The 22,420-nt window shown below is 43.4% G+C and overlaps 2 protein-coding genes across 4 annotated transcripts in view; one reads left to right on the top strand and one right to left on the bottom strand.

The window, feature by feature from the left end:
• Positions 1 to 4,582, bottom strand: part of GAB3 (GRB2 associated binding protein 3) — a 66,748-nt gene extending 62,166 nt beyond the window's left edge. For 2 of the 3 annotated variants that reach the window (XM_064159448.1, XM_064159449.1), the window contains exon 1: positions 4,307 to 4,465. In XM_064159448.1, the coding sequence (XP_064015518.1) occupies positions 4,307 to 4,378 (72 nt within the window). In that variant the 5' untranslated portion in view covers positions 4,379 to 4,465. Of the gene's footprint in view, positions 1 to 4,306 lie in introns of all 3 variants that reach the window. The other variant, XM_064159451.1, reaches the window with a different exon arrangement.
• A 13,158-nt stretch (positions 4,583 to 17,740) lies between these two features.
• SMARCA1 (SWI/SNF related, matrix associated, actin dependent regulator of chromatin, subfamily a, member 1) overlaps positions 17,741 to 22,420 on the top strand; it is a 31,044-nt gene continuing 26,364 nt past the window's right edge. The window contains exons 1-2 of the mRNA XM_064159452.1: positions 17,741 to 17,879; positions 20,624 to 20,710. Of these exons, the coding sequence (XP_064015522.1) occupies positions 17,778 to 17,879; positions 20,624 to 20,710 (189 nt within the window). The 5' untranslated portion in view covers positions 17,741 to 17,777. The remainder of the gene's footprint in view (positions 17,880 to 20,623; positions 20,711 to 22,420) is intronic.

Here is a 22,420-nt window from a genome sequence, read left to right on the forward strand (position 1 = left end):
CCAGATCAGACACTCCAGTAAGTGTAGGAAATGCAAGGCTAAATTTCCTAACAGGGAGTCCATTTTGGACTCTTGTTCTAGTGATGCTGACAAGGAATTTTGATTTTCAACAATGTTTGACGAAGCCAGTCATTCAAGTAAAGTGGGAAACTTGCCTTTTTTTGAGCAAGTGGTCTTCCCTCATCAATTTGTATAGTACTAGAGAGTAAAAATAGCTCTTCAGCTGGGGTACAGCTGTGCACCATTGACTTAGATGGAGCTGCATTGACTCACAAGCAGCATCTGTATATAGCTCTTTACTATTGCAAGACACATAAGCTAACACTGTCAGTAACTGCACAGCGGCATGGCATTCACTGGAGCTGGTGGGCATGTTGGCTAACTTCTGTTCCTCCTTCTCACTGATGAAACTACCAGCCAGCCATTTGAGGATGAGTTGAAATTAGCTCACATATCTTCTTATTAGGATATGAACAATGTTTCATAGAATCATAGAGTCAACCAGGTTGGAAGAGACCTCCAAGATCATCCAGTCCAACCTCTCACCCAGTCCTACCCAGTCATCTAGACCATGGCACTAATTGCCTCATCCAGTCTTTACTTGAACACCTCCAGCGAGTTTGTTATTTCATTAGACATCCTATGTGCCACTTTCTGTGTCTTTTACCCTCCTTGTCAGTGACTTTTTGCACTGGATGTAGTAATTCATTTGTTTTCTAGGCCATGAAACCACTCTCTCCCTCTCAAATACACAGAAAACAAGTATTACCAGTCAGCAAGTAGATATATTTCCATATGGAAAGCATCAAAAAGCCAGCTGCTCTAGGCTGACATTACAGAATTGGGATACATGAACAACACCACCCTTGCAGCTCTGAATTCCTATTCTAAATTCCTGGTTGGATATGTTCAGTACTAATATATGTTACTGTGAAATCCATCGGACCTAAGGCAGATTCACCTGTGACTTCTAATTTCCTACAGAGGCTGGTACTCATGATCCACTAATATCAATACCAACAATATCCACTGGGACTAGGTCTTCCTCCCACGGGATGAATGTCAGTCTGTGCCAGAAACTTAGCATGTTGTGTCTAGAGCAAGAGCGACTTTACCATCTAGATTTTCATAGCATCTTATTCCTCTCTTGCCCTTTCCCCATACCCAGTTCTGGGTTTCCCCAGCACCCCTCAGGTCCACACAGCCCCATCTGGTGAAGAAAGCTTGAACCAAGTGGGAAAACGAGAGCAACACAGTTTTCAGGTCACATTTAGGGGGCAAAGAACTGCAACACAGACCAAATGCTCTGTCCCAGGAGATTCTTTGCACAACTGCCTCTTTAGATAGGCTGACGTGATGGACTCACTGTTCAAGTATCAGACAGAGAAAAAAGCACTGCATGTGCTATTAAACTGCTGTGGCAGTATTTGCCTGCCGAAGTGAAGCTCCCCATGCTTTCTGATGAATTCTCTGCATTTAGCATTAAGCTCTCTGTTTTTACAGAAAGTTACACTTGGGTAATTAATCTCATGTTCGTTTCCTGCACATGTAAGAGAGCAGCCTTTGTTAGGGAATGATAAGACACTTCTAAGAATAGTGCTACTAAGAGCATCAGCTTTGTAAGATATCACAGGAAAAATAGAGACTCTCAACACCTGCATTTTGCTTTTCAAAGCTTGGAAAATAACGTTCTGCTTACCTAGAGCCAAATTCTGACTTGTTTATGTGTACAAAGACTAACTGCTTTCACCAGAGAACAAACATATATGAAGGTATACTTTGGTCTTTAGGCTCCAGTCTCATAAAGATATATTTGTTTAATTTTATAAACACTGTAAATATTCCCACTGGCCTCAGTGGGACTACCTGCAGTGTGCAGTCTCAAAACCTGAACTCATCATTTTGTCTGGTCTCTTAGCTGCAGATTCCATTGAAACTATTTGCATTTTATTAGTAATTGTAACAGACAGGATTAAGAATTTATCTGTGTGTAAAACAAGAGACCCTCAGGCCAGACTTACAAAGGCCGGATGCTGAACTCAGGAAAATGTAAACTGGGAGACAACCCTGTGAGAGCAACTCCAGTGTAAGAGAGATCCCAGTGGGCAGCAGATCAAGCCTGCATTTGAAGCTCCCTGGAAGCTTCAGCTGAGACCATGGGTTCTGCCAGCTGAACACAAAGGGTGGTGTAAAGCTTGGGGATTTATGTATGTTGTCAGTTCAGAACCAGAGCCAACACCATTCTCCTGTAAGCGGTTGACACTTGACACCTACTGAAGTCAGTTTAAACAGTCATTGTTTTAAAGCTTGTGTTGTTTTTAAGCAGTTGCTGTGGTTCAGCCTGAGCCATCTACCACCCCAGTGCAAGATGCACAAGCTTCCATGCTGATAAACTATATAAAAAGTGGGGGGGGGGGGGGAAAGAGTTTACCGCGAGTAACTGACAATTTCCATTTGGTTTGTAGCATCGACCGTGCAACCAGTCATATGAGAAAGGACATAAATCCTTGCTGTACTTCCAGCGGATTTTTTTCTCCTTCATTATGAACAAAGAAGTAGTTTATCCTCCTAACCACAAAACAAAGCCTAATCTGCAGAGATCTGGCTAATCTAGTAGTTGATGTTTGAAGGATAACATAGACCCAATTTTCTTACGTTTTGTAGTGCAAAATCTGAACAGAGCAGACTACAACTAGTCTTGTGAGTTGATCAGAGCCCCTGTTGTGACCATTATCTGAACTGTATAATGGGGGCTTTCAAACCCCATCTTTATCACATTCTGTTTTCTCTACTTTGCCCTTTTATGAATATTGAGTCATCAAAAATAGCTTCACTGGCAGAGTTACTAATGATACCAGCTGGGTGAATCAGTGGCTCTTACATTGTCTAGTGCCTGCTATACAGTGCTATTAGTGCACCCCTTGCAAAACACAACAAAAATTACACATCCATATTTTAGCTGCAGCTCCTTGAGACACATCATAGTGGTTATTGCAGATCTGGAAAATGAATGCTAACTGAACAAAGCAAATATTCGGCCATTTCCATGCAATACTGCGATCTAAAAGAAGTTCTGTCTTAGAATAAAAGTAATTTTTAGCATCAGCAAATTATCCTTTCTCCTAGTTTTTAGTGCAAAGAGAGAACACACAACCAAATACCTGCCACATTCTCCATGAGACAGTTACTCCTTCTATTATTAGAAAAAAGCTAACATCAGCAGTCCAGAAAAAATGCTGATAAACAGAAGTGAATACGACAAATGATGCAAGCAACTGTATGGCTCGGGAACGCGACAGATACATATGGTGGCATCTTTCAAGTACAGTGCAGTGCTCTGGGGCAGAGTTAGGTTAGAAGTGCATGAGTCAAGCCAGCATTACCGATTCCAAGACAGTAACAATGCGCCTGATGAAGAACCAGCACACACGAGGATGCAAAATGGCCCACGATGGGCTTTACATTTTTAATGCTGCCCAAGCAGTTTTCTAAAGAGTCATTTATTCCTACCCGGAGTGCCTTCCTTGCAGCCCTGCAATAGTGGTTCCCTGTGTTCGCAACACACATCCTTTTTTTTCCCCCCAGAAAACCAGGAAGGCAGATACAGAACGAACAGAGGGGCCCCCTTTGCACATAATGCAGTTGCAGTCTCCATGCAGGCAGTGCTCGCAGCTTCTCACCAGCCCCCTGCACCTTTCCTTTCAGCTACCGCCAACTTTGCAGCTCCGCATCTTCCAGCACCTCCTTATCACAGACAAAAAAAAAAAAAAAAAGCTTTCTGCTGAAGCTGCATCTGGCATAATAAACTGGCAAATAAAACTATTGCAGATGTTGCCTTTAGCAAGTGTCATAGAAATTAAAGAGCATCTTAACAAAGCAGAGCCTCACAATTTAAAGTATCCGGTTGGAGTTTTTTTGTTTGGTTGGTTTTTTTTCCCCCTTTGTTTCGTTTTGAAATGAGATTCTTGCCCTTCCCTGGAAAAGTGACATCTGAAATTCTGTTACAATTCTGTTAGTTACAGCAACATTAACTGAAACCGAAATGTGGTTTTTAACCTAAGATATGTTGCATAACAGCTGAGGTATTATAATCTTAACAAAAGGGAAAGGTTAAGTCTAAAGGGCACAAGAATATCGGTGAAAACTAAAACACTCCCCCGGCGCATAGATTTGGAAATCTTTTTGTTTTGGTCCAAGGCGAAGCTGAAAGGGGCGAAAGACATTTCAAAGGAAGAGTACGGAACCGCGCACATGCTGAAACCCGCTTAGCGAGAAAGAAAGACATCACCAGATCCTCTGCACTTACGTATCTCTTGAGTTTCTTCTCGGGGGGTGATTTAATGAGCCATCCAGTGCAAACGACGTCCCCTGAGCTCATCTTCCCCCCAGGCGCGGAGCGGCGACGCGGGAGCCAGGGTGCGGGCTGCGTGTGGGTGTGTGTGGGGTGTGTGTATTGTGTGTGTGTGCTGTGTGTGCTGTGTGCGCTGTGTGTGCTGTGTGCTGCGTGTGTCTGTGTACGCGTGTGAGTCTGTATGTGTGTGTGTGTATTGTTCCCAGCCAATTTGAAACCAGCAGTAATCAGCTTCCTTCAGCTGTGCTCTGACACTGCTCCAGCCCGAGGAGGAAGTCATGACATTGATCACTGACACGGCCAGCCCTCCCTCCGCCGCAAACACAATGTAACACATCGAGCACGTGATGGGCGCCCGGGGCTCGCCGCCACGCAGCCCGCGGCTGCGACACCCACCGCCACCGGCAGCGCCACCGCCAGCGGCCGGCCCCCGCCACCGGACCTGCTGCCCGCCGCATCGCACCCTGAGTCCCACTCCGCGTCCCGAGACCTGCTCGGCTTTGAGACCCGGGAACACCCCCACTCCAAGTCCCGGGAGCAGCCCCCGAGGGAAGCCGGCATCCCGGAGATGTAGCCAGCCATCTGCCCGCGGGAGCAGAGTGAACGAGCATCCCAGTTACACTCTGGGCGCTGCGGGAGGAGTGGTGACCCGAGAAGTACTGGTGCCCTAGTCATGGCTGACCTCAGACAGGATAAGGGCTTTAGCCTGCCGATGGAAGCAGGACTGGCACCAGTGAGGCAGTTGTAGGGGCAGCTTGCACATCTGCTCCGCTCTGTGCCACCAACCTGTCCACTTCAGCTTCCACTGCCTGCCTAGTCCCTTATTTCCAAACTTCCACGGTTTGTGGATTTAAAGTTTTCTTTTCTTGGCATTTGGTTTGGTGTATGCATTCACTAAGAATAAAATAGAGTTTTTTTGGTCACATCATTGCAGAATATTTTAAAACAGATAGTTCCAGAAACGACTGCAGGGAGGCAGGTTGCCATTCCACTGCCATTACTAAAAAGATGACCTTAGACTGCATAACATTGCTGATATCCTTGGAGTTAGTGCCACTCTTCAGGATGGGAAACTAACTTCTGGCTTTTCAAGGACAGGGGAGCTTGCATTCACTCTTAAGAAGTTACTTCTGGCTTTGACTTCAAGTGGACACACAGATTCTTCCCTGTTTTTCACTGGGCTGCAATTTCTGAGGAGTCTCATACACCCCTGCCCAGGCATGGCAGAGAGTGGAGCCAGGCTCTGCAAGGTGTGGTTAGAGGCATGGGGCCTGGCTGAGAGTTTATCATTTGCACAGAATTTTTCCCAGATATTTTTTTTCTCCCCCAGCAGCTGTGCTGGAGTTCTTTGGCAGGGCAGGCTGGCAAGGTATCACTGCTGGTATCTGACAAACTGTAAACCATGCTTGGGTTTTTGAAGATTATAAGTAAAAATGTTGTGGCAATATCTCTTTATTTAACATAATGTGCACTGTAAATGATATTTAATATATAAATATGTGCCCTCTGTACATTTACATAACTATATAAATAAATCTGTATAAACTCATAGCATCCCTGTTGCTGCTACTTTACTTTATATCTGGTCTTAAGGGTTGGACTTGATGATCTGTGAGGTCTCTTCCAACCTTGGTGATACTGTGATACTGTGATAAATGAAAACTGCTGTGGATAAACTACAACCACTTTATTTCACATGTGCTCTCACTTCTCTAGATAGGTTTTTGCTTAAGAGTAAGTGACTGTCATGCAACCATGCAATATTCCCAACCGACCTTCACTCAGCTCCATTCGTCCTTCATCCACAGTGATGTTTTAACAACTTCACGTGTTTAATAGTAGGCTTGTGAACAAGGCTTTGTAATGCTTCTTCCTTGGAGAGAAAAATCCAGCCATGGGACTTACTTAGGGAAGGAAAGTCACACTTTCCTTCCACATGTGACTTGACTGTGACACTCTGGCGGGATGGATACCATAGCCTTAAACCTGAAGGATTTGAAACGCTAGCCTGCCAAAATGAAACAAACTGTGATACACTTCATGTATTATCTCCTCGGTGTCCTAACAATACCCATATTTCACTGAACCAGTCTTCAGACAGATGGGTTCCTCTGTCGGGTTCCTTGTGCAGCTGCATAACCCCTTGTAACAAGGCAGCAGAGAAGGTGGGGAGGTGGCAGGACAGGGTGGTGAGGAACCTGGACTGCCAGATGGACCAAAACATTGAGCAGCAAACCGCAGGCTTGAAGAGAGCTCTGCCTCTGTCTTTGCTTGCACTCAGTGATAAGGCTGCTTAAGTCACTAGCAGTCCTCATCTCTTAAGCCACTTGTCCCTGTCCTTCTGCCATCTCCTCCATTAACCAGGCACAGAATTTTATTTGTCTACACGCTGAACTAAATCAGAAAACTGACAGGAAAAGAATGAGTCAAAGAAAAAGATTATTTTCCAGTTGGACCAGGACTAGGTTCCTTATCTGATAAGTGCTGTGGCCTACTACACACACACCTGTCCAACGGAGGGAGTGACACAGGGGCAGTAATAAGAAATCAGCAGTTGCTTAAATTGTCATTTCTGCCCAGAACCTGCCTGCTGAGTGGTAGCTATAGTGACAGGGAGTGGTACCAGGATTCTGTTCCCAGCTAGATGTGTCGCTTCTCTGTCAGACGGCTCCTGACCTCACTGCTGGAATGGCTCATCTGCTTGTGAAGCACCTGCCAAACTACTTGCATGTTGTAGCTCAGCATATTCAGAACAAATAAAATCTGTGCCAGTTTACTTATGGTGCCAGTACCCTGAGGGGAAATACAGGAAGCCAGAAATCATAATTAAGCAGAGCATGTGGGGGTTAACATGTTTGTTATGAAAGCTGCTGTGCCTTCTTGGTATTTGTGCTCCAAACACTAAAAGAGCAAATGAAGTTATTTTTTTACTCATAATGACTTTCATTGTGCTGATAATGTGTCAACTCATGTATATGTTTCAGAACAGCAGACTTAAAAATGAACAGTATGTAGCCCTGATGGAAGACGTGGGATTGCACTTTTTGTCTTGCTTCGTGTACACAATATTCTATTATTTTTAAATGATAAAATTATTTACTTCTATCCTTTGTCATGACAGTGAATGACAGGGTCTTTGTTTGAAAAGCTGAAGACAGATGTAGAGAGTGACCTCAGGCTGCAAACAGAATGGAAAGTAAAGGAAAAGATGAGCAAAGAAAAAATTACTTTGGTGGAACATTTCTGCAAAACCCTTGGGGTGTTCTACTTCCAGCTTTTGCATTTACCCATTAGAATTTAGTTTCAGACTTTAAATGTGTGCTGAAATTACTGGCAAAGCCCTATTAAAAAAAAAAAAAAAATTTTTTGCAGTGGCAAAATGTTTGAAAGTGTAGCACTACATATGCTTACTTAGGCTTATTTTTCTTTTTAAAGCTAAACTATTGCATAGTTACTTTGAAAGAGATGAGGTTTTGCCCAGCAAGAATGACACCAGGCAGTGGTGTCTGCATCTCCAAATGTGCTGCAGGCAGAGCTACAGGCGTGTTCTCAATAATGACTGACCATGAGTTGCAGTTAGGAGAAAATTAATTCTTTTTTTCTATGTGAGATCAGAGTCAGATGTAGCAAACCTTCAACGTCTCCCAAGAGATATTTTTTTCTTGCTATGACACTTCCCAGAATAGTCATAAGCCGAGAAGCCTTCATAGATATGGACTGTAGATGTGATTACAGAGAAAGTCAAAATGAAGAAAATGTAAAACATAAACCTGAAACACCAGAAGGTAAAATAATTCCTTATTCTTCACAGACTTTACAGGTCACTTGTGTTCTGATATATCTCAATCAAATGTCAACAGCCTGTCTTTGGATCATACCAGTGCTCATTCTCACCAGAATAACTTGATGTTTCACTAGCAAAGATCACAGTAAGCATGATCAGGTCAACCCTGAATGTGTGAGCAATTCACAATAGTCAGATACCTAAGAGAATGAATTCTCTGCTTGTCATGCATATATTGGGCTACTCCTTTTCTAGATGATGCTAGTGATGTTTCAAAGAACAACTCTTGACTACTAATAAACCAAAACAGAATAAATTGGCTAGTTGCATTTGACAGGAAATTCCTTCCTGTATCAACAGGCATCTGATTTAAAGAAATAAATGTGCTATTTAAGCTTGCCCATTTCCATGTGGCAGAGCAACTAGTAGTGTTACTATTAAGAGCAGTTGAAGTCCTTGGTCCTCTGTGCACAGAAGAGTAATCAGGATGGAGAGGATGGGAAGAATCAGGAGGACCGATTTAATTCACAAATTTATGTGTATCAAAGCCTGAAGAGACACTGAAGTTATCTAGACTGACAAGAATATATATTTTCCCCACAATCTTCCCCTATATTTAATTTACAAAACCCTGCAAAGGCTGCAAAGATTGAGATGCATGCAAGAGGCAGCCATAGCCCCGAGAGAACAGCCCTTTTCTGTCATTTAGTGACTGATCCCTGTTTACATATGGAGCTCACACCACACTTACTCAGCAAAATGCTAACATGCCTCTGCAGCGTTCCCACAGCAAGCAGAAAAGCCCAGTACCACAAAAGACATGACACAGCACATATGTTCCAGCTGTTTCTGACAGTTGCTATTCTGTTCCCCCCTGCAGACAAATATTTCACTCTCTCGTCACTCAGAAGGATAAATTTGGCAAAGTCACAGGGGATAATTCAGCCCCTTCTTTTCTCTTCCCCTTCTTTCAGTCGCCTGTCCTCACCCCACAAATAAGGTCTAACAGAGAAGCACACAGAGATCATCAGAGCAACATGATTTGCTGCTACTATTTAAACAATTAACTACAAAAATTGGAGCCTGACCACTGGCACAGAACGATGCCAACCATGTGTGTACCATGCTGCTTAACTGACAAATACATTTCACTCAAACCATGCTGCCTACTCAGTCACACTCAGGCTTTTGGTGGCAGTGGGACCCAACACTCAGATACCTGCTGCTAAAGCAGGAGCCACTGTGAAAATAAGAAAACAGACAGTTGAACATTGCTGTGGTTTTGCTCCAGAAAGTATATGAACTATTTAAGCTGCATGTGGGTATGGCCTTTATTATTATGGACAGGGCAGAATCTAATTTCACCTCTCTCATGACACATAGGGAGATGTCTGTCAATCTGTCTCAGAAAACAGACCAACGCCCTCTGGCACTAATCTCCTCTGGCAAGCAGCAGCAGACATCCAGCATTTCATCGGAAGGCCCCTTCCAGCGAAGCCACTGGTGGTAGAGCTGGTGTTCTGCTGAACGGGGCATTTATTTGCAATTGTACCGTTGCCCTTTTTTGAAGCAGGGGTTCCACTTTGTTACAGACCTCTGGCCTGGCACTTCTGCCAGAAGATAGGTTTCTCTTTTCTGCCATCCTTGGAAACACACATTAAAAACTGTGCTTTTGCTACTATTCAGCTTCTACTCATGGAATACTGAATGATCTCATCATGATGTCTACATGGCTGGACAAGCAAGTCATGACTGCTCCTCTCCCCTCAGTATCAATCTTCTTCTGACACCTTGATGTCAGCAAATAATCCTTGATGCTGAGGGAGGAGATAGAGAAGTAGAGAAGATGCCTTTTTTAAAAAGCAATTTTTTCCTAATTGTCTTAGTTACGTTTAGAAGCTAAGAAAAATCCACCTTTTTAATATACAAGAATGCTGAATACTCCTCAGCCCATGTCTGAGAGCCTGTTGATAAACCTATGGCGATATGGAGGAATCTACCTGTGCACAACTGATGGATTCTGGTGACATGACACAGTCAAATCTGTCACAGATAGAAATCTGAAACAATCTATTTGACATCAAGATTATAACATGCCTTTTCCAGACCAGAGACAGCAAAGAATTAATTTTTAAACAAGGATTTGCTGTGACCAAGTTACTGCAAACTATCCAGAGCAGCCTGAAGTTTAGATGTGAAGCTTAAATAAAGCTCTCAGCAAGACCTGCAGAAATGAATGGAAAAATAAGTCTGTAGTTTTATGTTTATGTGGAAAAATAGATCTACCTAGCTATTTTCAGACACACAAATGTGGAAGGCTCATCATGAAGTGCAGGATAGGTCTTGGCTTCCTTAAAATGTTCTGAGACCAGAGAACACTCCAGAGGGATGTGAGAAAGAATACAGGAAAATTAATGTGGGACACTGTCTACACTTCTGTGCTGCAAAAAACATGTTACTGAGAGTTACAAGAATCCCACTCTTACATTGTAATTTGTAAGAAATTTTCATGCAGAACAGTGGGTGAAGCAAGATTCCAACAGTGGGTGAAGCAAGATTCCTTCCCCTTCTAGGCAGCTGAAGGAAAATGAAATAGGACTTCATTTAATTAGGGTTGGGTAGAGGGTATTACAGCAAAAAGACCAGGTTTCTGAACCACATGTGTAAAAGGTTGCCCTACATGAAGAATGGAAATGCAGAAAATGGGGAATTGTTTTGATGGCAGCTGCATGCGTGAGACTGTTACAGAAAAGCAAGAATCATCACAGGATGAGGAAGGAAGAAGGCCCAGGCAGTCAGGGAAGCAAAATATATATTAAAAAAAAAAAAAATGGGGGGGGGGTGTGAGGCAGAGAGAGGAAAGGCAGAAACAGATTATTTGTGGACTAGGATAAACCAAAAACAGCTACTCTAGTTCAACATCCTTCAGCAGAAACAGATAGTACTCGAGAAACTGTAACAAATGCAATCTCTGGTCTTCCACAGCTGAGTAGATGTTGGCAAGTAAAAATGGATAAAAAAGACAGGATTAGAAGTATTTTCAGAGGAGGATAAAGCCTGTGGCAACTGAAGTGATAAATTCTGGGTTATGCAATGCATCTGCCACGTTTGCAAGGGTAATGGAGGCTGTTCTTTACAGCATCCTTCTACACACTTCCTGCATTTAAGGGAAATCCTGGAGCTCGTGAAAACCTTTCAACAAGAACTGCTACATTTCCAAATAACCTGTGATCAGTTTTGGAATAACAGTGTGAAACCAAGCCCAGAGAAACAGACTTTTGTTTAAGAATGAGATAATTTATTTGGGGCAGAGAACCTGTGGAGAAAGAATTTCAATCATTGTTAAAGAGAATTAAAGGTGTTACTGCCCTGGCCTGCTTGCTGAACACCTACAAATGTTCAAAATTTTGCAAGACTCTGTCTCTGCTATGGGCACGTTATTCACAGGTTTTCAACACTGCATTAGTTCGGGGAGAAGATGTTGCATATGCTTCAGATTTACTTCAGTTAGAAAAAGTCCTTTTGACAGCTTTTGTTTTGATCTAAAATCACTCCTAAACCGCCTTTCACTTTCAGCAAAACTAGTCTCTTCTGGTCAAGGGCTCTCTTGACACAACACTCAAGCTTTTGGCAAAGTCAGAGCTTATTACATCAGGAATTATTGCATGACCTCCAAAGGAATCCCTGCTATTGTTAAATCTGTATGATATTGTTTGTAGGTGGGCAAAATCTGGCATTTGGGACAGAATACATAATAGTAATGTTGTTTATTAAAGTCTGGTTTATGGTAGATTAAACTGATACAAATTAGCGTGGCTGCAATCCCACCTTCCATCTTGCCATGTATCTGTTTCCCTGCTGTACTGGCACTGGCCCTTGTGTGCGTGGGCAGTTGAGTTGTTTTGCTGTGCTAAGAAAAACAGTAACTTTTTTTGTTGAGCTCTGCTTCTGCTTCTCAGAACCTTGAACTAAACCAGTGCTCACCTGCAGAAATTCCAGTAACAGTGCAAAGGGTCAGGAGCTCAGAAACATGGTTTGGGAGGAAGGAGGCACTATGTTTTATTTCAGAGTTGTGAAGGACTGAAGGTATCCATACAGGCAACTGAGGTATCTTTGCAATAAGCTCCTGATGAAGCTCAGTAAATTAACACATTGTAATGTGATCACAGAAACCTGGTTCATCACATCCACAAAGAGATGACAGTCTTCTCACTTTCAGAATTTACTAAACTGTGAGAGATCCTGGCTCTTCCACTGACAAAATGAACACACAATTGAAAAAAAAGAAGAAAGAAAGAAAAAAAAAAGGATACCAAATGAAAAAAATATTTAGAAAAAAAAAAAAATGTGGTAAGGAAATATACCCATTTTAGGAGCCTTCGCAGGATCACAGTCAACCTTTTGTTGCTAAAACCTGGAATTCAAAATGCAATATTGTGTACTGTGAAAGAACAATGAGTATTGGTACATCCATTAGCTCTCTGAACAGACAAAAAGGACACATTTGCTATTTTATTGTAGTTTTCAAAGTTGAATGAGGTCTTCTATTTGTAAATGCTATTGTCAACTCCAGAGACCAATGGGCAAAATGAAAACTTGATGATGAATTAAAACCAATGCATGAATTAAAAACAAACAAAGAAAAAACCCCAAACCCCCCATCCTCAAACCCCCACTCCTTTCTACAAGAATACTTAAGGTCAAGCCTTGGATGTAACCAAGGCAGAATCAGGTAATCGCCTGTTGCTTCTAGCCCTGAACTCCATCATGCAGGGGCTGGACTGCTCTTATCTGCTCAACTGCCACAAAGCTCTGCATCAATGGACATTCTTGGAAATGATATCTCTCCAAAATTGGGGTTGGAAAAGAGAGACACACAAACCAAGAGGCCATTTTAGAGGTAGCTTCTATAGTGTAGGCTACAAAGAAGACCTAGGTTTATTTTGCTATCCTTCAGGGAGCAGCTGGCCCTTGCTGTGCTGAGTTACCTCAGACAAGCTCTAAAGGCCCAGGTCTGAACTTAAAGGGGTCTCCTGGCCCCCTGTGCTAGTTTGAGCCTAGCTAGAATGTTTTGGTGAGAAGAACTAGATTACTGGCTGTGAAAAGGAAACAATGGTGGTCTACTTCACTCACAGACTTGCTGAGATGTATAAGAACAAGAACATAAATACAAATAAGAGAATCACTCTCTGTCTCTCTGGGGTTGAACTTCTCTCTCTAACCTAACCTGCCATCTGTGTGACTAATCCAGATGCTTCCCAACCCTCTGGCCGACCCTCCATACCACCATAAACATAAGGCAAGATCTAGGGTAAGGGAGAGGGGTGGGAGGAAGGTGGAAGGGCGGTTGAGAGCCCCTCCTGGGGACTCAGGTTTCTGGGAGGGGAGTTGTGTTTCTGTATTACTTTTTAACTTGTATATTTCTGTCCATAACTGTATATATTGTAAATATCTGCTTGTATATTGTGCCAAGCTGTAAATATAAGCTTCATTCAATTTCCAGAGTGGCTGAATCTAGTCTGGGTGATTTTCCAAAGTGTGTGGGGGGCAGGTAACACTCAAACCATCACACCCCCATAGACAGGGAGGGTGGCTTAGGGTCTGTTAGCATTTCTGGGCCCTGAGCACTTGGTTCACAGTATCGTAGTATCACAGTATCATCAGGGTTGGAAGAGACCTCACAGATCATCAAGTCCAACCCTTTACCACAGAGCCCAAGGCTAGACCATGGCACCAAGTGCCACGTCCAACCTTGCTTTGAACAGCTCCAGGGACAGCGACTCCACCACCTCCCCGGGCAGCCCATTCCAGTGTCCAATGACTCTCTCAGTGAAGAACTTTCTCCTCACCTCCAGCCTAAATTTCCCCTGGCGCAGCCTGAGGCTGTGTCCTCTCGTTCTGGTGCTGGCCACCTGAGAGAAGAGAGCAACCTCCCCCTGGCCACAACCACCCCTCAGGTAGTTGTAGACAGCAATAAGGTCTCCCCTGAGCCTGCTCTTCTCCAGGCTAACCAATCCCAGCTCCCTCAGCCTCTCCTCGTAGGGCTGTGCTCAAGGCCTCTCACCAGCCTCGTCACCCTTCTCTGGACACGCTCAAGCATTTTGATGTCCCTCCTAAATTGGGGGGCCCAGAACTGAACACAGTACTCAAGGTGTGGTCTAACCAGTGCAGAGTAAAGGGGCAGAATGACCTCCCTGCTCCTGCTGACTTCAGATCTACCACAGAATCACAGAGTGTTAAGGGTTGGAAGGGACCATCTAGTCCAGTTATTCACAGTACCATGGTTGCTCACACTTGGGCTCATGTAAGTACAGAGATAAATGTGGCAACTCTGCAAGTCAGCTCAGAAACACCTTAGAGATAGCACTTCTCTTACTCCCAGATCCTGTTTGTTTCTAATCTGGAAAGCTGTTTATTGATTACAGCTAAACATGTCTTACACAATCATGGTATAAATTCATCATTAGTACATTTAATCTAGAAATGACTAGTGTAGTAATGTGGATTTTGGACTGGCATTTAACGGAGAGCTTTCTGAATGTGCACAAGGGAGCGAACAGATCCCAAAGGCAGAGGATACTGCCTACTGAAGTCCCTCCTTAACAGGACACTTTGCCGTTCTGGGGGAAGGTACTCAGTGTACACGATACAGTTTTAGGAGTAATTAAAGAACAGATAAAAGATGGTTTACGAATTTAATGGATACATTTTCCCCTACTTCTGATCAAATGCGTTTAAAGCCTGAGGAACACTCACACTAAACGGCACATCGGCTGCTGGTGTCGGCACTCCTGCAGCTGGACTCAGGCGGGCACAGGTCGGTGTTGCCACCTAGTGGCACCTAACGGCAGTACTGTCGCCCGTACGCTGGATCTTGAGTCAGGGAACACACAAATCACAACCATCGTTCACTGTTTTAGCTGCTCTTATCCATTGAATGAGGTTTTTACTGCTAACTGCAGATAACTATCCACACAGTCGTCCACATGACTCAATTATACAAGCACACACTAAATTACTTGGTTTGTGCAACAGCTGGGAGGCCCAACTGTAGAATCATTTGGTTATTAGGGGCCTTAATGATCATCTAGTTTCGATCACTCTGCCATGGGTGGGGAAACCTTCCACTAGACCATGTTGCTCAAAGTTTCATCCAACCTCGCCTTGAACCCACTCTGAGGTTTCTTGTCCTTCTTGTGTTGGGGACTCCAGAGGTGGACACAGGTGGGGACTCACAGAATCACCTCCCTTGACCTGCTGGCCACATTGCTTGGGATGCAATCCAGGACACTGTTGGTTTTCTGGGCTGCAAGCGCACATTTCCAGCTCACACATCAGACAGCACTCCCAAGTCCTTCTCCTCAGGACTACTCTCTATCCATTTTCTGCCCAGCCTGTACATGTGCCTGGGATTGTCCCAGTGTAGGTACAGGACTATGCACTTGGCTTTACTGAATTTCATGAGGCTATCATTGGTCCACATGTTCAGCTTGTCAAGGTCCCTATGGATGGCATCCCTCCCCTCCAACATGCAACTGCACCATGCAGATTGGTGTCAGCAAACCTGCTGAGGGTGCAGTGGATCCCATCATCCATGTTATTGACAAAGGTATTAAAAAAAGATATTAAAGATACTAATATGATCTAGCAGAAGCAACTAAGAGCATTTAGGCAAAGAGACAAATGTGAAAATTAAGAACACAAACAAAAAAAATCCAAAGGGGATCTTTCATGGAAGCAGCAGCTTGTTTTGTACAGCATGTAATGTTCCTGTGAACTTCAAGTAAAAAGCAAACTGTGACAAACACTTGAAAGTGTTTTGCATAAACAGAAGCTACAAGCATTTGAAACTCAAGTAGGAAAGTCAAATATTAAAAATGGTTAGTGAGCTATTTTCTGTAAAGGTTAAGAACAAGCACGTCACAGACTGGAATTTTCCCACCTTAGAGACTTTGCGCATCGCTAACAGTAACCTTCATTTTCTAGATGGCCCTGCTTGGAAATGCTATTTGGAGCACTTTACCAAAACCAGTCACGTCACTCTCCTCAATTGTGCTATGAAAAATGTACTTTCCCAAGCTTTTAAAAATAAACCATGTGGAAGATGCAGACACTGTGGGCCTTGCTTTGTTGCAAACCGTGTAACAGACGCAGAAGGCAATAGGGTGCTAAGTAATTCGGAACGTGTTGTTACTGTTCTGCAGCTATTTCACAACATGAAGCAGAAGAGGTTAGAGCCTAAACCTTCTATGTTGGATCATAATTTAGACCATGAATTTCAGACCAATCAGGCACTCATGGAAACGGTTCAGATCGATAGTTATGCTTCACAAAATGGCACCTTATTGGAGTCAATGCGTGGATGGAAAGAGTCTCAGAGGTTTTTCTGAATGCAGTGTATGTGAGCTGTGCCCATTTGCTCAGCTTAATTGTTGTGTTACACAAAAAGGTTTTGACAACAGCAACTAAGCTTTTTAGTGGAATGAAAATGCTTTTATTGCTCATTCTACCTCCTGAGCTATGGTTTCATCTATTTCTCTGGGCAAAATGCTCACAGTATTGCCTTTTTAAGTAATCACCAGGTAAAATGGCAGATTTTGAGCTCTCATTTTCTTAACTCTGTCATCTAGAGACTTGTTATGGTATGTTTTAACAGCAAGAGCAAAGTTGCAACTCAGCAGTTGAGAATCTCAACACCTTGCATTGACAATAACTCAATGGGGTAGCCTCATCAATACAATTTGCAATATTAAATCCACAAACACTGCTGAATTTGAAACGTCTTAAGAAAACCATCAATCTTTCCCTTGGTTTTGGAGCAACACTGGTACCTCTTACACCTGCGGATATGTGGAGATGCTTTTCTCTCTCAAATACAGCCTGGGCATTTAGGAAAACATACCTGTCATCTGCAACAGGGTTTGGAGCCAAGGGAAATGGAAGCTGAAGTAGGAAGTTTTCTGCCTCATATCACTCTGGTTTACTGTCTGGCTTTTGCAGCACCTTATCCTTGTGTAGCTCTTCACGACAGCACCCAAGTCTCCTTCTTCCACACGTCCACAGTCTATGTGCTGTGCATGCCTATTCCAAGGCCACGGGGACTCGTGTGTGAGAAGACGTGGGGAGGACCGTGTATCCCACAGGAGACACCGTCTGGCTGCCCTGCAGATCACAAAGTTGGCAGGTGGAACACGGAAAGAACCTCAGTAACGGCTGAGCCAGTTCATGCCACTCCAAAACAGCATTGTCTCTGAAACACACCGGAGAGAGGCCTGAGACAGCACAGTACATGGTAGCACTGCTCTTGGGCATGCCCAGAGAGATTGCTGCTTATGCAGCCACCCGGACCGCTTTCTACTCTGTAAGCTACGGTGCCACTCGAGAAGATGGGAAACAGCAAAGCCTGCGCGGGCGCCGGGCAGCACGACCCAGCCAAGCTAGGCACCGAGAGCGCCCGCAGCTGGCAGCCTTCACCCCTGCTCCGCCTCGCCTCGCCCCGCCCGCGCCCGGCGGGAAATACGCACGCCCCGCGCCGCCTCTCGCGGAAGTATCGCGAGTGCCGCGCGGGGCGGGGCCGCGCTGTGCTTGGGGGGTGCGCCCGGCCCCCTGCTCCCGGCGGCCCCGGCACCCGTCGCGCACAAAATGGACACCGGCAGCAGCCCTGGTAGCGCCGCTCGGGCGGACGGCGAGGTGCCCTCCACCTCTGCCGCAGCGGCCTCTGCACAGGAGCCTGGCGCCGAGGAGGTACCGCTCCCGGGTCGGGCGTGGGGGGGCCCTGCGGGCGGCGGAGCCTCTGAGGTCGGGCGAGTCTGCGCTGCTTTTTCTCTCCTCCAGTCGCATCTCGAGCCGCGCCGCTCCAGCCCTGAAGTTGCCCCAGTCTCTGGTATTGCACTGGTCCCTCTACCTCAGTCTGTGAGGGTCTGGTCAGGCCGGAGAGCCGCCCGGGCCCTGCAGGCCGACCCCTGTGCAGACCCGATGCCACCCGCGGGCCCGCCATGTAGTCTGGCCCTGCCGGTCTGTCCTTCAGCATCGCCAGGGTAGTTGTCGCCATCCGTACGGGCCCGGGCAGCACTGTGGTGCTCGCCTACCAGCTGTGCAGGCCGGGAACGCTTGTACTGGCCATTTAGCCCATTTTCCCGCGCTAGCAGTAGACGGTGATCGTGTCGATCCCCCGCCAGCCCGTCAAGGTGCAGGGCCTCATCTCGTAGTAGTTCCCGCCCTCTCGTTTGCTTGTCCCCAGGTGAAACTGTCCGGAGCGGGATGGGGTAGATGGGAGCCGAGGTGCTCCGGTGGGCTGAGGGGCGGAGAGAGTGACGGTGGCAGCTCGGCCATTTGACAGCTGAACCCGTCAGCCCCAGCCCTTGGGCTTCAGCCTTCTGGCTTTGCCCAGCCGAACGCAATCATGATGCGGGATAAACTCCTCAAAAGAGCAGGTGTAGCTGTCAGCCTCCTCCCGTGGTTGCTCTTATTTTAAAAACAACCTTGCAGGCTAAGGTACAAGGAATGTAAAAAGGAATGTATTCGGGTATTCGTGGAAGCTGAACAAGATCTAACCTGAAGAACAAATGTTATGAAAACTTTACAGGAATGACGACAGTTTTGTATATTTATGATGTCGAGACACGTGCAGAAATAGCGGTATTACTGCAGTTAGAATTTTAATTCCAGTTGATGAACATTCATTTTTGCCAGAAAAGATTGCTTGATTGGTTATTTCATTGCTTCTATACGTAGGCAGCTACGAGGTACGGTACAGTGTTGATTCGAAACATTACCTGATTGTTCAGGGGGAAGAGTTGAAGGGTTTGTTTTGGTCTTGGGTGCAACTTACTCTACAGCATGTGGTGCATATCAGCTAATACAAGCTTGTTGCTAAATGCTTGGAGAATGCCTGCCTGGAAAAGTGATTCAAACCAGTGAATTATTTCAAATATTATTAACATTGTGCTACTGGTCAGTGTATTACTTTAAAAAAAAGATTTTGCTGTTTGCTTTTTTTTATTCAGTCTGGAATTTTACTTCTCACTGGGCCACAGGTGATCCATTACTTAGCTGTATGATTTGCTTAGTAATAGTATATAATACAACCTGTTGCGCTCTCTTCTCGTTGTTTTACTTCACTATAAATAGCTTTTCTTGTAGTAGTAATGAAACGATGTCTTAATGGATATTTGGAATGTATTTCTCCTTTGTATATGTGAGTTAAAGGCAAAAGGAGCCCTTCTAACTGTTGTTAATGCATCTGTTTGAAGTTTTCAATATCACAAGAGTAAGGTCAACTTAAACAGCAGAGTTCTTATTACCAGTCATTTATTTAGGTGTTCATGTGAGCTACTCAGTTTAAGACTATTGCTTTTAATGGATAGAGATATCTCTCAGATTGAAGTTATCAGCTCTGTTTGAGCCAGTTGGTAGAGATTTCAAGGGGAACTATTTAGGGTCCTTAGAATACTCAGGGTGTTATTTTTGAACTTGATGCATGTTCATGTTTTTTGAAGGGTGTTCAAGTGAGGTTTTCAGGGTACTCTCTCATCTAGAGTTTAATCTTTGATGGAAAACTTTTCCAGGGTAGAGGAAAGCAGCTGGAATTGTTAGCAGCTAGCTCCTTGAGTTAAAAATGAAAGTACTATTTTTGCTGGTTGCTTAATTGTACTGGGGCTTCTGCTTGCTCCTCCTACTTCCTATTAAGTCACCCCCCTAAGTGATGAAGATTCATTGTGTGAAGTTTCTGGGGTGAATCTCTCAGAATTTGATATTTTGTGGTTCTCTGTCTTACTCGGTACATGGACCAGATGCTACTAAGAGCAAAATGTTCTTACTCTCAAAATCTCATTGTTGACAAAGTCTAGATTTTTGTAGCCCAAAATATTATGCAGAAGCAAGCTCAGATGACGTTTATTTCTATTACCTATCTACCTCCTCCAGCATGGAATAGTATTTTGGTGAAACTGGCATATTTTGTAAGTTGTGAGAGAGAAAGAGTATTGGGAAGTCTGAATTATGTTTGCCTCTTTCCTCAGCTTTTGACAGTCTTGTATTTGTTATATCTAATATTTTGGGGTCATCAGTGTTTGACAGCAGTTAATTTCACACGCTACAAAAGTAATCCGTTTTTGTTAGTTTCTTAAGCATCTTCCATTTATAATAAAGTAATTCTTCATTAACTGTTTTAAGAGGATACCATACTCATTTACTGCAAGATCTCTGTGAAAGATTAAACTTCCTCTCCTTTCAGTACTTTGATTCTTTTAAACTTGGATCAGATTTGTAGAGATAGACATGAGACTCAAACAAATCTTCAGCTTAGATTTTTGTCTAGTTGCATCTTCTCATTAGTTTCATCTTGGCAATCAGGTTCTGCTTTGGGGGAATAATTATGTTTTAGATGTAGAATCCTTGTAGTGTACAGGTTAGTTCAGTTAGATTATTTTTTTGCTTAGTAGATCAAGAAGCTGATGTTTATAAAATGTTTAAAATTTGAATTCCAGAAGAATGATCCCCCGTTTCAACTCAAACTTCCTCCAAAGGCAGCCAGACCTGAAAAAGAAATTGACCCAGAATATGAGGAAAAGATGGTGAGTGTTTTCACAACAAAATATACTGCATTTTTAAATGACACTTGTTTGTTTGCTTGATCTAGATCAACACAGTAACACAGAACTATTGCAAACTGGATGTGTTAGCAAAGAAATGGCTCATCTGGTATGGTGTTTCTCACAGTGGCTAACAGTAGGTATTTAGTGTAGGATGTAGGAAGCAGAGAGGAATACTTCTTGTTTGATAACACCTTAACTCACGTTAGAAGCATCATTAAGGTACTACTTAAATGAGAGAAATGCTGAAGCTGTCAGTTTCTTGTATGAAAAGATAAAGTTTTTAAATGTTGATATGTTCTGTGTGCTATAACACAGCAAAAGAGAAATTTGACTAGGAAACAGAGAGCTTGTAGTGCCGGAGAGGAGAGTTTAACAGTGTAACTTCTGTATTACAAAGAGGCAGAAATCAGAAGGATATAAAACTTGTTCTTGAACAACACGTCTAGTAAATTGTTAGTTGAGACTGAAATGTGCGTTTTTGCTTAAAAGCTTTGTTATTAAATGAATGCCTTATAATTACATTGTAGTTTGAAAGGATTTGGTACCATAGGAGCCGGGAAGCATCACTGTTAGACATTGAAAAATTGATGTCTCCTTGTATGCATACTCAACTTTTAGGGAAAGAGAAGACACATAAGTAAATCTGAGTTGAGTAAACAACTAAACTTGGTTTCACAGTAATACACGATGAATTTACTTTTTGCCTTTCTTTAGTTGTGCTGCCATGAGCTAGGCTGTTGTAATTTCTCAAGGCATGCTGCTTACACCCAGCTGATGAAGCTTAGAAGGATAAATAAACATTGTAGCATTCAGTATAGACCCTTTTCATTGGCCAAACCCACTATATATTGCTAGTTGAATATAAATCCTCTGAATGAATTTGTTCTTACCCTTTAAGAGCAAAAACATCAACATCTTTACTCCCCTTTTTGGATTTCTTTTCCCTCTGAAATTTCTACTTGATACCTACAGTGTATTTGTTTTTTAGATTATTTACACAAATGGTCCAATAATGCATGCAAGGGAAAAATAATAGTTTTTTTTTTTCAGGAGATCTTTGTATAAAGATGTTTGTTTTGTGGCAAACTGTACACTAATAGATGAAATACACTGCCCTCATGTGGCAAGATCGTGCATTGTCTGTCAGCCTCATTTTTGTGGTTCTTACTGTTACAGGACTTTTACTTGTGTCTGAGTTACCTGCAGAAAAGCACACTTTGGTGTATTTCTTAGAAAGGCTGTGCTGCAGAACTACAATATCGCTTTAGTGGTTCATCTCAATATATATAAACTAGATTACCTAGGTTACATGAAAATTCCATTAAGTGGTAGTACAGTGCTACTTGATGCTTAGAAATGGCATAGGATCTGCTAGAATTTCATTCCGTCAGATAGCATTTTGATTTTTATTATGTTTCTCTTGAGAGGCATGTAAGAGCTGTGTTTATATAGTGGAGTGCATGTCTCCTTGGTGTGGCAAAACTGAAATAGTTGACATTTGAAATCTGGCCACGAAAATTCGCCAACTTTAATGAAAGCAGTATTGAGCTGGTGTATCCATTACTTTCTAAACTCTTATAAAAGCAGAGCTACCATATTGTTGTCTGAGATCAAATCCCTATAGTCCTGAAGCTGATGGGAGTTTTGTGACTAACTTGAGCAAGGTTGGGGGTTTGTTCCTTTATTGTA

This window comes from Pogoniulus pusillus, chromosome 19 (assembly GCF_015220805.1).
Source record: "Pogoniulus pusillus isolate bPogPus1 chromosome 19, bPogPus1.pri, whole genome shotgun sequence".
Lineage (NCBI taxonomy): Eukaryota > Metazoa > Chordata > Aves > Piciformes > Lybiidae > Pogoniulus > Pogoniulus pusillus.